The sequence below is a fragment of the Ruditapes philippinarum genome, unplaced genomic scaffold, assembly GCF_026571515.1.
Source record: "Ruditapes philippinarum isolate M1 unplaced genomic scaffold, ASM2657151v2 ctg789_1_1_1_1, whole genome shotgun sequence".
NCBI classification, from domain to species: Eukaryota; Metazoa; Mollusca; class Bivalvia; order Venerida; family Veneridae; genus Ruditapes; species Ruditapes philippinarum.
In genome coordinates this window covers 420120-437121 of record NW_026859418.1, presented here as the reverse complement: position 1 = coordinate 437121, position 17002 = coordinate 420120, and the positions used below count along the sequence as shown (strand labels likewise).

The following is a 17002-nucleotide window of genomic DNA, read 5'->3' as shown; positions in this document are numbered from 1 at the left end:
ACCAAGTTTGTTCAAATAAAAGCCCTGGGGTCAAAATTGGCCCCGCCCCGGGGGGTCATTGATTTTCCTTATATGTGTAAAGCAAAAACTTAAAATCTTCTTTGAAAAAACCCAAATAGCTAGAGTTTAGATCTTAAGCATGAAACATCTTCTAGTAAGTGTCTACAAAGTTTGTTCAAGTAAAAGCCCTGGGGTCAAAACTGGCCCCGCCCCAGGGGTGTCATTGTTTTTAACTATATGTGTATAGTAAAAACTTAAAAAAATCTTCTTTTAAAAAGCCCAATGAGCTAGAGCTAAGATGTTTAGCATGTAACATCTTCTTATGGGTGTGTGGTGGGGGGGGGCTTTATACAGGTGAGCGACCTCAGGGCCATCATGGCACTCTTGTTTAATTTTTATAAATATTTAAAAACTAATAAATTTGTTAGTTTTCCTTCTTAATTTTATTGTAGATTTATATTGAAATCATTTATAAGAGGTGAATGGATGCTAAAAGATATTACATGTATCTTCTGTATATACGTAATATTATTAATTTTAATACCATCAAGTTAAAGTAAGAAATTCAGAGATGGCAATTGTTTCAGTAATAACTCTAACCCTGCTGAAACTGACAAAGATTAGCCTTTGCCACCAGTTTAGAGCCAGGCCAGCATGCACATCCATGTAGTATAACCAGTCTCTATACTGTTGGCTGACAAACTGATAATGGACAGGTACAACATGGAAGTTGGAATTTCAAAAAGTTTTTTATTAAAACATTTTATTTTTTTAATTTAAACTTGGTTTATTTCAAAATTAATTGTTCTCCTCTTCTTTATTTGCAGTATTTAGGATTTGGTACTCCAGTGACAGCAGTACCAGAAGAAAAAAGTTCAATACTATATGATAATCAGGAAAACAAGGAGGAATTTGATAATAAAGCTCATGATGAATTAATACAAAGAGCTGAGGATTGTGACCTAATTGAGTTTGGACTAATTCCAGAATTTGTCGGCAGAATGCCAAAACTGTGTTCATTCCATTCATTAGATGAAGACATTTTGATAAGAATTTTAACAGAACCAAAGAATGCATTGATAAAACAGTTTAAACAAAGTTTCAAATTAGATAATGTAAGTACCTCATGAAAATCTTTGCTTTATATCTTCTCCTGTATGACACATGGGTGATTATAATGAATTTATATTTCTTACCCTGTATCTTGGCTTAAAGCAGTCTTTTTGTCTGCTTGTCACCTTAAAAAAATCATGGTTGTTGCAAGGTGTGGGTCGCCAGGGTCAAGGCTTTAGAGGTATTGGGTTCATGCTTACATAACAGTTATTGTTATGGATGTTCTTCTTACTTATCTAAATGTCAACTGGTTAGACATATGCTCTGAGTACAATTTGTCTGCCTGCTGTTTTTGTATAGAAGCAAATTTATCTATATGATTAAGCTATTGAGATTAGTACAGAAATGTTATTATTTATTTATTTGCCAGTTTTGCTCTGAAATAATGCTATCAAAGGGCACTTGCTGTTTTTATTGTCACACACATAACCCGACATTGAATCACTGTAACAGTGACGGCACTATTTGAAAAAAAATTTGGTTAATGTTTATGTATGAAAAATTATAACTAGAAGATTTCAGTAAGTATTTGTGTGTGAAAATTTTTGTTATTGACATAAAAATGAATGCCAAATAGTACTACAAGAAATTTAAAATCAAAATTTCTGTTCTGAAAAGCAGACATTTTTCCCCCAGAGAATTTTCTATTTTATACATCCAAACAAGAGTGACTTATAGATGTAGGGTAAAGTAATAACTAATATTTGTGATGTTAGAATTTTATCTCATTGGTTCTTTTTTCCAGTGTGAATTAACAATGAGTGATGCAGCTCTTAAAGCCATAGCACAGAATGCCATGAAGAAAAAAATGGGTGCTAGAAGTCTTCGAGCTCAAATGGTAAGAAATGTGATATCAAATTTGTATGCCATATGTTTTAAAAGCTGCACACATCCTAATGAGCGTAGAGTTTACAGGATAGTTAAACTTAAGACACATGTGTATTTTTCACCATTTTCAACCCATGGTAATATTGTTGTAAGGCTATTTTTGCATCTTTTCATAGTTTTTAGCTCACCTGTCACAAAGTGACAATGTGAGCTTTTGTGATCACAATTTGTCCTGTTTCTGTCCATTCATAAACTTTTATTTTAAACGACATATCCTCATACACTGCCAAGCCAATTTCACCCAAACTTGGTTGTCACCTTTAAAAATTGTTCAAAGGATTTAATTCCATGCAGAACTCTGGTTGACATTGCAATCGAAGGAAAAAACTTAAAAAATCTTTTTTTAAAGAAACCCAAAGAGCTAGAGCTTAGATATTTGGCATGAAATATCTTCTAGTGAGTGTCTACCAAGTTTGTTAAAATAAAAGCCCTGGGGTCAAAATTGGCCCAGCCCCAGGGGGTCATTGATTTCCTAAAAACTTAAAAGATCTCCTTTTAAAAATCCCAAGGAACTTGAGCTTAGATATTTAGCATGAAACATCTTCTTGTTAGTGTTTACCAAGTTTGTTCAAATAAAAGCCCTAGGGTCAAAATTGGCCCGGCCCCTTGGGGTCATTGATATTCCTTATATGTTAACATCTTTTGGAACTGTTGTTTTCCGTTAGCAATAGCAGCCAGTAATGATTTTACACATGCACTAATTCAGATACAAATATGATGTTTGTGATATCAGTTTAAGATTTAGATTTTATATCTGGTTTTATTTATAGTTTACAATATATTCCTTGTCAGGGAGAATTTCTATATTCAGGTGAGCGATTTCAGTTTCTTGTTGTCAATTTTGAGTCTTTAGGCAAGTTTAAGTAAATTCATTATTGTACTCCTCAATGTATGATGACATCTTTATTTCACACCACCACATTCTCATTTTCTTGAAAGAACATTGTTACCTCAAGTACAGTAAGGATTTTATGTAAATTATTTGGTCTCTGAAAATGACAACAAGGCTTGATGTAGTACAATAGTGATTTGATATGGATTATTTGCACTTGGATTGAGTACAATATCTTTTATGAAGCTCTTTTGCCCGTTTGTGCCTGAAATGCATGGAAGGCCACCCGAGGTCTTTCTCCACTTGTAAAGCTTGAAATTCAAAATACATGCATGACTAAAGTACTGCATATGTTCGCAAAACCCAGCAATAGCAAACATTAAGGAAAAGGTTTTGGTAAAACATACAATTTTTATATGATTAGAATAGTAACAAAGTTTATTTTTTTCAGGAGCGACATTTACTTAGTGCAATGTATGAGGTACCAGGATCAGATATTATACAAGTTATAGTAGATGAGGATGTTATCAGAGATAATGTTCCACCTACATTTGTACGGGCTTTAGACCCAAAACATCTTGAATATGACACTGATAAAAGTGAATCAACAATGGTTGATGTACAAGAAACTGATATTGATGATATTTTAGATTCAAATCCCAAAGTTCATTGACAATCAATTCCTTTACCTAACTAAATAAATAAAATATGTCAAGATGTTATCGGTTTTTATTTTTAAACTGTTGAGATTTTGGTGGCAGGGGCAAGGATCCTGGACCACTTACCCTGACATATATACTTCGTTTTTATGCCCCAGAAAAACTAGAGTGGGACCGCCTTGTCTGTCCATCTGATACTTTTTAGCTCACCTGTCACAATGTGACAGGGTGAGCTTTTGTGATCACTTTTCGTCTGGCGTCCCTCTGTCCGTCCCTTCTGTAAACTTTTACTTTAAATGAGATCTCCTCATAAACCACTAAGCCAATTTCATCCAAACTTCACAGGAATGTTCCTTAGGTGGTCACCTTTAAAAATTGTTCAAAGAATTTAATTCCATGCAGAACTCTGGTTTCCATGGCAACCGAAAGAAACAACTTTAAATATCTTCTTTTAAAAAACCCAAAGAGCTAGAGCTTAGATATTTGGCATCAAACATCTTCTAGTGAGTGTCTACCAAGTTTGTTCAAATAAAAGCCCTGGGGTCAAAATTGGCCCCGCCCCAGGGGGTCATTGACTTTCCCTATATGCATATAGTAAAAACTTAAAAAATCTTCTATTCAAGAACCCAAAGAGCTAGAGCTAAGATATTTAGCATGAAACATCTCCTAATGAGTGTCTACTAAGTTTGTTCAAATAAAAGCCCTGGGGTCAAAATTAGCCCCGCTCCAAGGGGTCATTGATTTTCCCTAAATGCATATAGTAAAAACTTAAAAATCTTCTTTTAATGAACTCAAAGAGCTAGAGCTAAGATATTTAGTTTATACAAATTTATTTTTAGTTTGATTGTGTTGGAAGCTATAAGCTTATTGAAACACTCTCGAATCCGTTCCTGGAACCAACCAGTACTAAGCAATGAATGTAAAGTTTCTTGCTTAAGGAAACAACGGCTTGCCCCTGACAGGGTTTGAACCCACGCGGTCAGCAATCCTTAGATTAATAGTCCGACGCGTTAACCATGAAACATCTTCTAATGGCTGTCTACCAAGTTTGTTTAAATAAAAGCTCCGGGGGCCTATATACAGGTGAGCGACCTCAGGGCCATCATGGTCCTCTTGTTTCTGAAATTCAAAGAAACTTCATAGAAAGAGTAGTGCATAATTGCAGCATTTTCCTGTTTGATGGTTTTTTCACCTGGCTATGCCCCTTAAAAGCCTTTTCAGATAACACACCGACAACTGACTGGAATTAACAAAACTTCGTAGGAAGCTTTACTACTATGAAGAGGTGTGCAAATTAGCAGCATATTCTGGATCATTGATTTTTTCTTAAAAATATTATCCTTTTATTTTTTATTCCACCGCAGCATCTGCGTTGCCATGGCATACTCGTATAGCGATCCACCTGTGTGTGTGTGTGTGTGTGTGTGTTATAAAGATTATATAGTGAACTTAAAAAATCTTCTTGTGAAAAACCACTAGTCCAATTTCAACCAAACTTGGCAGGATTGATCCTTGGGTGAAGGGCTTCGAAAGTTGTTCAAAAAATTTCATTCCATGTAGAAATCTAGTTGCCATGGCAACCAAAAGGAATTATAAGAATAAATTATAAAAATCTTCTTGTAAAGACCCACAAGGTCTAGAGCATAGATATTTTTTATAAGGCATTGTCTGGTAGACCTCTACCAAGATTGTTCAAATTATAGCCCTGGGATAAAAATTGGCCCTGCCTTGGGGGTCATTGATTTTCACTATATGTACATATAGTAAAAACTTTAAATATCTTTTTATCTGAAAGTACAAGACTTAGAGGTTTAATATTTGGTATATGATATCATCTACAGGTACTCTATCAAAGTTCTTCAAATTTTGCCTCTTGTGTCAAAATTAGACCTACCCCGGGGGTCATAGGTTTTCCTTATATGTATATAGTAAAAACTTTAAAAAAATCATCTTCTCGAAATTGACAATGGCTAGAGGTAAGATATTTTGCATGAAACATTGTGTAGTGAACCTCCACCAAGATTTATCAAATTAAAGCCTCAGGTCAAAATTGGCCCCGCCCCTGGGAGGGGGTCATTGATTTTCACTATGTACATATAGTAAAAAATTAAAAAATCATCTTGTCTGAAGGTACAAAGCTTAGGGCTTTGATATTTGGTATATGATATCATCTATAGGTACTCTACCAAAGTTGTTCAAACTTTGCCTCTAGTGTCAAAATTAGCTCTGCCCAAGGGTCATAGGTTTTCCCTATATGTATATAGTAAAAACTTAAAAAATCATCTTCTCTAAATTGACAAAGACTAGAGGTTAGATATTTTGCATGAAACATTGTGTAGTGAACTTCTACCAAGATTGTTCAAATTATAGCCCTTGGGTCAAAATTAGCCCTGCCCGGGGGTCATTGATTTTCACTATGTACATATATTATAGTAAAAAAATTTAAACATCCTCTTATCTAGGTACAAGGCTTAGAGCTTTGATGTTTGGTATATAATATCATCTATGGGTCCTCTACCAAAGTTATGCACCTAGTGTTAAAATTGCCCTGCCCCAGGGGCGATAGTTTTCCTTACATGTATTTAGTAAAAACTTGAAAAATCTTCTTCTCTAAAATTGGCAAAGGCTAGAGGTTAGATGTTTGGCATGAGACTTTGCATAGTGAACCTCTACCAAGATTGTTCAAATCTTAGCCTCGTGTCAAAATTGGCCCTGCCCCCGGGAGGGGGTCATTGATTTTCACTATGTACATATGGTAAAAAATTTAAAAATCTTCATGTCTGAAGGTACAAGGCTTAGAGCTTTGATGTTTGCTGTATTATATCATCTACAGGTCCTTTACCAAAGTTGTTCAAATTTTGCCCCTGGTGTCAAAATAAGCCCTGCCCAGGGGGGGGGGCATTGATTTTCATTATGTAAACATAGTAAAATCAGAAACTAAAACAAATGTTTTCTGAATTGGAGAAAGCTACAGCTTAGATATTGGACATGAAACATTGTTTGGTGGACCGGTATCAAGATTGTTTGAATTAAACCCTTGGGTCAAAATTTTTGACCTGCCCAAGGGGACAGTGACCTACTTTCTTGTCTTTTGATCTACATCTATGAAATTTGAACCATGTGCACAGATTAAGATGTAAAGGGAACTTTGATATCAGGAGACCTAGATTTTGACAAAGTGTCTTACTGTGTTGTCCTTTGATGTACAGTCATGAAATGTAGGCCATGTGAAATATGACCTTCACCACCAAATTTACTAGACTCAACTGCATAGATAGATCTTTTATTTGAATAACAATAGATTTAACCACAAACATTGGCATGTGCTCTTTAGTTAGCAAATAGGTTGTGGTGAAATCGTTATTGTATCCACTTATCTGATAATAAGAATTAGATAGGTCAGGGATCTATGCATCATTGCAGTCTTCAATTGTATAGAAACAAAATTGTTCCTACATTACTATTTAGTGTTGTTTGCGGTGGCATAGCATTTTTAGCTCGACTATTCGCAGAATAATCTAGCTAATGCAGTCACCCATTTGTCGGCGTCGGCGTCCCTGTGGTTAAGTTTTTTTATGTAATATGGTATCTCCATAACTACTAAAGGGAATGGATTGAAACTTCACACACTTGTTCTCTGTGATTATCTAAGATGAATTGGCACAAGTCCCATAACTCTGATTTGCTTTTTTACATAATTATGCCCCTTTTTCGACTTAGAAATTCTTGGTTAAGTTTTTGTATGTAAGCTGGTATCTCCATAACTACTGAAGGGAATGGATTGAAACTTCACACACTTGTTCTCTGTGATTATCTAAGATGATTGGCACAAGTCCCATAACTCTGATTTGCTTTTTTACATAATTATGCCCCTTTTTCGACTTAGAAATTCTTGGTTAATTTTTTGCGTGTAAGCTGGTATCTCCATAACTACTGAAGGGAATGGATTGAAACTTCACACACTTGTTCTCTGTGATTGTATTGAAACTTGAAGGGTTTGTACCATAACTCTGATTTGCTTTTTTGCATAATTATGCCCCTTTTTTGACTTAGAAATTCTTGGTTAAGTTTTTGCGTGTAAGCTGGTATCTCCATAACTATTAAAGGGAATGGATTGAAACTTCACACTCTTGTTGTCTGTGATTATTTAAGATGATTGGCACAAGTCCCATAACTCTGATTTACTTTTTCGCATAATTATGCCCCTTTTTCGATTCATAAATTCTTGGTTAAGTTTTTGTGTGTAAGCTGGTATCTCCATAACTACTTAAGGGAATGGATTGAAACTTCACACACTTGTTCTCTGTGATTGTATTGAAACTTGAAGGGTTTGTACCTTTTCGGACAATTTTATGTATTCATATAGGTTAGCATTATTATACTCAATGAAACACCCTTGTGACAAATTTTCGAATAGTCGAGCGTTACTGTCCTCTGACAGTTCTTGTTCACAAATGCAATCTTGTTTCCAGCTTCTTTAATGAGATTTTATCTATATTTTTCGTCTCGGCTATTTCTCAGCAACTACTGACAGGAATTCATTGAAACTTTGTAGGAACCGTTTCTTAAATATTACCATGTAATAGATCAATGACTAATTCTCAGAAACTGTTAACTGGAATTGATTTTAAATTTTCTTGCTAAAACTTAGATATTTGGCATGCATCAATGAACAGAAGGGTGGCTAAAATCATTCAACAAGCTGGGGACAAAATTGCCTCGTCATGGAGGTCACTCACTAAATATAGACTGAAAGCACATTTTAATTTTGTGTGAAACAAAATGGCATACATGGTATAGCTTGCATATTTGGCATTGTAGCCATCTACAGAAGTCATATGACTCATTGACCCAGATTATAAATGACAATGCCCAAATTCGACTCAATGGCCTACATCTACATTGAAAAAAATTAATACCATTCTAGTCTAGCATTTATTCATAGTTCTCCCCTTCCTTTTTTCACTTCCAGCTTTTGTTATAGCGTAATGTCTGTCATGCCTTGTTATCCTCCATTAATTGTTTAATCAACATATGCATGGCGTAAGCTCTTGAACTACAATGCCCAGAGCTTACATATTTGGAACGTACAATTTCCCTCTTCAAAACTGTAACACTTTGCAGACTTACGTATGATAGGAAACCATTTAAATCTTCATAGCTTAGAGACTAGTACTAGTAGTCGGTGAATGTTGTATAAATCATTGTCCAATATTTGGCCTAATAACTTTCTTATGCATTGAAGACATGGCAATTGTGAGCTATGAAGACCATCGTGGCACACTTGTAACATTCTGCTGGAAGGCCAGTATTTAAGCAGACCTGATTCATGAGTTAAAGGAACATAACTACTAAGAAACAACGAAACATTTTAGATATTACTTGGTTTATTTAATATGTTAAATATAGTCAGTAACAAGACTAGAACAGTACAAAAAGTCACGTCTTATAGTTGCATGGTAGGAAATGATCGTGTAGAAAGTGCATCGTTTAAACAGAAGCAGCAGTAAGGGAAAATCACATAAGTTTAAATGACAACATTACACAGATAAGAATAACAATAGAAAGAAATGTAGCATCCGTAAATTGTATTATACAAAACTAGACACTATTTGGCGCGATAGCTCAGTTGGTTAGACCACTGGCTGTCATTCCCGAGGTCCTGGGTTCGATCTTGGGTAAAACCCTTTGGATTTTTCAGAGACACTTTCAGTGTTTCCCACTTACCAGAGGTGTAGAAATTCCGATTTTCCTACAAACAGTGGTACTTCAAATAGTGATATTAGACATAATACAGAACGTTCTGATTACATTTATAAGCAAACGAATGTTTGAATAACGATATTGCAAAATTACCACTAAATAAATGATAACAAAACTCAATGGCGTGTTTATGAAAATATTTTCTCGATCAAAAATATTAACAAAAGTGGTTTCTACTAGCTGTTTCTCTAAGAATTGAGAAGAGTTTCCAGAAACCGATATGCCCTTTATAATTGTACACAGTAAAACGTTTATTCACATACACTGACGCGACAAACAAATCCAATATGTATCGATATTATATAAAATACAAGCTGCAACAGTTATAACATCAATTAGAATAACAAAAATGACCACACATGTATACTGTAGTATAAGTTGAGTTGATGTCAAAATTGACAAATGGTATAAACAGGTGTTTCTAATTTAAAGCTGCATTTACTAAATTTCATAAAAACAGAAATAGCGACATTTCATTAATAAATTGGGTTTTATATCTACTCCAGACCTTATTTTGGTGTCCAGACAACCAACCATAAAAATCTGCAACCTCATTGTGGCGAAATCGGAAGTACAATTTCTGTTTGCATGAAAAACTCCGCCTTCGGATCATCCGTGTACGTTTATGATGATCATTTAGTGACGCAGCAGTCAAGTCCACTATAACGGTGTAAAACAGTTACCTTATTGAGTTTATTATCTTAAGCAGGCTTAATATCGACAAATTAATGTACCAACTGTCAGCGTAACGCAGACGGTAAGTTTCTAGTTAAATATCAATGCGAGACAGCCAGGTTCGGAGTGTACTTTTTTCGCAAAAAATCTGTATTATTAATAATCAAATAACAATATGTTGTATTTGTAAAGATTTTAAGTGTTATGCTATTTTCTATTAAATTCTCATTTTTTTCTTTTGTTTTACATGTAGCCATATCTAGCAAGTTGGTGTAACATTATACTAATATGCATACACGTACACAAATTGTTTCAAGTATAGTTAAGTTGGCACGAAATACTCCTGAAATGTACATGTTCTATGACTACAACATACTGCACAGGATACAGGTATATTTGAATTATTACATATTAAAACAAAACTACCTTTATATTCCACTTCATTTCATCTAATGTAAAATTTAAAAAAATAGGGAAAGATAAAAAAAAGGTTAGACAATTTGTGAGGCTCGAACTCGTGATAACATTTAAGTAATTGACTTTACCAACTTTACCATATAGACATTTCAAAATCTATTTCTTATTCTTGTATTATATTCGCTTCTAAAAACCCTATTTTACCTATTCAGACAAAGGTTGTAAACTTTTGTGTACACAAAAATGCAACGTCACTCTTACACTATCATAGCGGCACAGTAGCCGTCCTAATTTAACATTATAAAGGATGTTTTCCTACAAATTTAATCTTTTTATGAGATGATTACTTTTTTCTGAACGCCAGTCCTAATGCACCGTGAAGCTAAAACTTGCAATTTGCTGTGTTCCGGATCACAGATGGCAGTATCAGTGTTTGGACACCCCACCCCTATTTGCCCCTGGAGCCCTACTACAACCCTGAAAGAAATAATTCAACACTCTAAGGCTAACTATAAGGTATCAAATACAAAACATCCGATAAAATTATTTATCAAAAAATATTTTTCAACTATCAAAATTATAGTTATAGAAAGGTGAAAAGCCTACTATATGTTCATTTGCCAAAGAATGTGGAACACGGGAAATCGTCGTTTCGGCGACTGAGGCGCATTCCGGCGGCATTTCGCTGCATCATTCATTAACATCAATAAAAAGAACTAGAATTCCACAGCTTACCTAATTCAAGTCCAACGAATATCAATATTCTATCGTTTTTTTCTGTTTATAGGTATATTTTGACTTGTCGCTGCCATTTTGGATTCTGATACCTGTGTGATATACGCGATCTGATTGGACGTCCAATTTGGCTCGTCCAATCAGATTGCGTATTAGAACACAGGTATCAGACTGCAAAATGGCTACGACAAGTCAAAAAATACCGTGAAACAGAAAAAAATCGGAATGATTTTGATATCTGTTGGACTTGAATTAGGTAAGCTGTGGAATTCTAGTTCTTTTTATTGATGTTAATGAATGATGCAGCGGAATGCGCCTCAGTCGCCGAAACGACGATTTCCCGTGTTCCACATTCTTTGGCAAATGAATATATAGTACTGTAGGCTTTTCACCTTTCTATAACTATAATTTTGATAGTGGAAAAATGTTTTTTGATAAATAATTTTATCGGTGGTTTTGTATTTGATACCTTATAGTTAGCCTTAGAGTGTTGAATTATTTTTCTTTCAGGGTTGTAGTAGAGATCCAGGGGCAGATAGGGGTGGGGTGTCCAAACACTGATACTGCCACCTGTGTTCCGGATAGCAACAATAACATAGTCGTCATTTGCATGTTACAATTCGTATATGAACTTTAGTGTTACCGCTGGGTTTTCCGTTTAAAATCGTAATTTATGAGATTTACAACAATACTGTTAAAAAGGTTAATGAATGCTTTGTTTTTAGGCCGACGGCAAAATAGTTTTACATATTTATTAAATGCAGCTTTAAATAAGTGCTGGAATAATCTATACACACACACACAATGGATGAATAAATGCGATGAGGTGTCAATGCGTAATTAGGAAAAGTAAGAATTTGTGTTTGTATATATTTCTACAGAGTAATTGAATATTACTTGATAAAGTCCGATCAAGGTTACATAAAGTGTCATATCTGTAGATAATTTGATGTCTTTTGCCTTGAATTCAAATTTACTGACCGATAAAAGAAAAAAAAACTACAAAACGTAAAAATATCCCGATAATTGCTTGATTACCTTGCCGAAACTAAACACAAGGCAAAAGACAATGCACCCGCAAAATTAAGTTAAGCTAGTAGTTTTAACAATCCCGCAAGCAGATGTTTTCACATTCTATCATCAGTTGCAAATTTCGATTTTCATAGAAAGTTCATTCGCATGAAGTTGCATTTTGCTTAACAAAAACCTATTGTACTATACCAAATAGTCAAGCAAAGCATAGCAGGTCGCATATAGAATTAATTTAATGCATGAATTGAATAATTGCAAAATAAATTGTGCAATATTGTTGAAATTAATGCATTTTTTATCTATAGTTTTTCTAACCGGTTTATTTTAACGCTTTGTGCTTCATTAACACATGAAATTAATCAAGTAAATAAAAAAATGAGAGTGCATGCTTTTGGCAAGTTATAATATATACAGGTCTTTACAAATTTGTAAATAGATTCATTAGCAGTATACTGGTAACTATCACTGAAATATACACATAAAAAGGACAAGCACTAGTGTAAAGTAGTCAAGATAAAAGATTGCTATGAACGCATACATTTTGTGCCTTTAAATAGAATAATCAATACAAAAATTTGAATTTTTCTTTGATACATAGTCCAGAATATTTTCTAGGCCGGTGATAATAGTTTTCTGCAGCAGTATGAGAAGACAGATACAGTAGTTTTCGCAAGCTAATTGATATTCTTCCTCGGTCTCAGCTGCCGTCCAAAAACACTCTGCTGCTTCTTCAAACAACATCAATTCCATCATTGCGTAACCAAGAAGAGAATGCAACAAGGGGACGTCGTAGTCTATCACCTCTTCCATTAAACAAATTAGATTTATTTCTGCTTCATCTAGCTCATGCAGCGCTTTGTGACTTAAGATTAGCAAGTATCTTGCTAGACAAGTAGAAGGTAAGCAGATTTCGTCGTGTGTATCAACTTCATCTTGAAGTAATTCCGGAAGTGTGACCTTTTCCAATCCTCTGTACACAATATCTGCAGTTGCATTGTCATTTCGCAAAGCATTCCAAAACTGCACTATTGCATTCTCAAAATGACATTGACTAAACAGAAAACTGCCATACTTTACACACACTTCTGCATTATTTTCAAGAGCCAATGCTTCAACAAAGTAAGCATCAGCGTTACGCGTCATTTTATCTTCTTCTTCGAGAGTGTCTGCGATACAAGCTTTCACATAACAGATCGCCGCAAGGTTCCCTAAAGTGGTACACATTTCGGGTTCAAGTTGACCTTTGTGAATTTCTCTAAATACTTCGAGGCATTCTTTGTACGATTCAATAGCTTTGTCAACATCTCCCGCGACCGAATGCATATGACCTAGTTGATGCAGTGTGTTTATAAGATCGCCTTTAATATCTTCTCCCATCACCTCTTGCATATCATGTGCTTGTTCAAGATAGTGGACAGCGTTCTGATATTGCTGCATACTAAGATGTGCTTCGGCAGATTTGCTCACTAGATGGTTATGAATTGTCATCTCATCTGAGGCACAATTAGGATCAAAGACTTCATCAAAGGAAATGGAACTTTCGCATTCTCCATATTCCAAAGCTTCATTGTAAAACTGCAAGGCTGTTTTGTAATCATAGTTAGCAAAATAACAATCACCGAGAATTTGCAAAACACGCATGAACTGCCTTCGTTCTCTACTTTTTGATGATTTCATGAGCGAACGCGCAATTGATAAGTACTTCATGGCCTTTTGTTGTAAACTGAGGATATTGTATGAGTTTCCCATGACATATAGCGTCTGGCAGACCAACCAGAATTTCTGCTTATCCAGGCGTGGCATACCTTCTCCAAAAAGCTCACAATAGGTTTCATAGCCTTGGTAACACATAGACACGCATTTGTGATAGTTTTTCATTTTGTAGTATGTAATTCCAGAGAGAGATTGTAACATGCCATTTAAAAATGTTCGTTTAAAACCATAAGCACATCGCACCATGTGCAATGCTGTTTCGAACACCGATGCTGCTCTTGGATACACGTGCAACATAAAACTCGAAACACCAAGCATACAAAGCACGTGCGCATTTTCCATCAGGGAGTCTTTGCCAAATATATTGTATGTTCTAAACATACTAAGAGCCTTTTCATAACATTCAAGAGCCTTGTCGTAGTCTTTTTGCATAAAATGACAATCTCCAAGTCTCATTATAGCTTTTGCGAACATATCAACTTGCTTCTCGTCTGCCTCATAACAATCAAGTAGCGATATAGCCTCGGTATAACACATAACCGCTTCTTCTACGTTCCTATCTTCGGTATTTGATGTCAAAGATGATGTCATTTGAGAAATATGCGATTGAACCGAGCTTGATGTTGATGTTGAAGATGAATCACTGGCATCTTTTTCAAAGAAATCGCAAATTGCTATGATTACATCATCGAATACCGAATCCTCATGATTTTTACCGACAATATATCCATTACCAAGTTCAATAAGAGCTACAGCTATTTCAAAATTAGCTTCTTCATCTTGGAGATCTCGGTATGTGTTTAGGGCTTTGTTTAAGAGAACAAGACCAGATGAAGATTTTCCCTGCTTTGACTTAACAGTACCAAGATTTTTCATGATACGTGCACTGAATCTTAGCATGCCTGCAGTACCGTCTTGAATTGCATCGATTATATCAAGAATTTTCTCGTACACTATTTCCGCCTTCTTGTACTCTTCCTCTTGTACCAATTTGTCCGCAAGACGACAAAATGATCTAGCCAGAGTTAAACTGATGCTATGGGCATGAAGAGGAGATACAATATCCCGAGGCTCGTGGTGCTTTCTACGTGTCTTTTCTGACTTTTCTTGTTGATAGATATCCTGTGTTTCTTTATCTAAACTAGGGTTTTCTCTTTCATACACATCACATTTTTCCTCTTCATTGGCCACCACTTGTACTACGCTTTGCAAATCACAGTTTCGGCGCTGATGAAGGAAGAAATCCCAACCTTCATTATCTGTTTCACTTGAAGCAAGTTCATACTCGAGAGAATAATCAGTGAGTGGTGATTCTTTTTCAGTAATGTCAATTTCCAATTCTTCAATACCGTGAAGGTCACTATTATCCCAGTCTAAAGAACCATGTGACCCGTGGCTCATTAAACTTTCTGTGTCATCATTTTCCGTACTTTTTGTGGACTTCAACACTTTCTCTGTAACACATTTTGCGTCTTTTGTTTGAAGTCTATCTTTGCAATAAAACTGAAATTTCGCCAACCAATCAACAGCTACATCGGAATCATCCGAGCTCTGCTTTTTAAGTCCTTGATCAGTTACTCTGTAACTCATGCCCGGAACCAAAAGATATTGTGGCATTGTTGAACTAAGGGGAAATAAATTTGGTTTCCTTTGCTGGGATACGGGTGTATTTGGCAATGAAAATGACTGAAAAGGATCGAAAAAGTTTGCGTCATGTTTTAGACAGTTGTAAAGTGCTCTGGTAAAAGCGTCTTCAAGAGGTCGGCATTTCAGTTCAGACGCTTGTCTTTGCTCCTGGTACCATTCTGTTGCCTCGTTATCGAGCTGATTTTCCAGTTCGGAGTCACAAAACTCGACCGTGTATTGGAGGAGAGCGATGGCATGCATACATAACCATTGCCATTCAAGAGGATTGGAGCGACACATTCTGCTCCTCCGAATACATATATCCGCCAAACCCGTCAGCGTTTCTACAAGCAGGCGACCATTGTCTTCCGGTTTTTCCTATTGAACAAAAAGGTATTTTTTTGTAAATGAAATGTCTTAGGAAATGTGTGAAACTATTTCTAGATTAATTATATCATAAAATGCAAGCCATATGTCATTATAACGTGAAATAATTATTGATATAAGTTTGCCGAAAACTGAAAGATCTGGCGACTGGTATCTTGGCATTTTCTTACATGATGTATTTTGTTGGACTGAATGCGTCTGCAATGTTGCCTCCACGCTATTTAATAATGAACGAGTCTGCATCATTGCACGCGATTTTTATCATTTACGATTAGATGAACTATTTCAGGAGATCGAACTAAAATAATTCGTGTGTACATAATTAATCACAATCCGTTTTTGTTTATGTAACAAAGAAATAGAGATATTTTCATACATCTTACAGAGTAGTTGAGTGATGTTATTCCGTCGTTTTTGATTAAACCGTATATGTCATTTCAAATAAACTCAAATATTTCAATAGAGGAAAATCAACCATAATACGAGGTATGTTCAAAAAGTTTGTGGATTTTTGCTGTCATTTTTTACTTGGTTCATAAAAACACCCTTAGTGGATATGAAAGAGTGTCTTTATTTCTAAAAGTAAGATTTACTTTTATTGTTAACTTTTATTTCCTTTACGAGTTATGTGCACTTTAATAACCATGGCAACGCAACATCGGCGCACGCCGAAATTTTCATATAATGTTTAAATATAAACAAATGTTGAAACAAACTGAATGATTGTTTTATGAAGTAAAATACAAGTAATCATCTATTAATATTTAAATGACATAAATCTGAAATTTGACGTCGTTTGGACGTTGAATAGCTGAACAAACAGGTTTTGAGCAGCAGTAGACAGACGGGTAAGTTGGGAAGTATAAAGCCCGTTTAAAAACTAGAAATTCGCTCTTTCGGAAATTATTACCAATAAATGTGGGATATTCCTTTTCTATTTTTATGAGGTGATTAAATTAACGAAGAACAATGAGTTGGCGAGCAAGTCTCTTGGTTTCAGGTCGCGCAAGCGATTCAAAGACGGCAAATACATGCTCACATGTAGACAGAAACGGCGACGGATAATTTTTAGCGGCAAATTGTTGGGACATTTGTAACGTCAATTGCAAAAGATCTACAGAAGTCCAGACATGAAGAATATAAGGGTTTTTAAATTTGATCC

At 35.3% G+C, this 17002-nt stretch overlaps 2 protein-coding genes across 2 annotated transcripts in view; one reads left to right on the top strand and one right to left on the bottom strand.

Moving 5' to 3' along the window:
* LOC132756438 (ATP-dependent Clp protease ATP-binding subunit ClpX-like) overlaps positions 1-3555 on the top strand; it is a 30159-nt gene extending 26604 nt beyond the window's left edge. The window contains exons 7-9 of the mRNA XM_060747511.1: positions 828-1115; positions 1859-1951; positions 3285-3555. Coding sequence (XP_060603494.1) covers positions 828-1115; positions 1859-1951; positions 3285-3506 — 603 coding nt within the window. The 3' untranslated portion in view covers positions 3507-3555. The remainder of the gene's footprint in view (positions 1-827; positions 1116-1858; positions 1952-3284) is intronic.
* A 5308-nt stretch (positions 3556-8863) lies between these two features.
* LOC132756437 (uncharacterized) overlaps positions 8864-17002 on the bottom strand; it is a 73707-nt gene continuing 65568 nt past the window's right edge. Inside the window, exon 4 of the mRNA XM_060747510.1 lies at positions 8864-15831. Coding sequence (XP_060603493.1) covers positions 12664-15831 — 3168 coding nt within the window. The 3' untranslated portion in view covers positions 8864-12663. The remainder of the gene's footprint in view (positions 15832-17002) is intronic.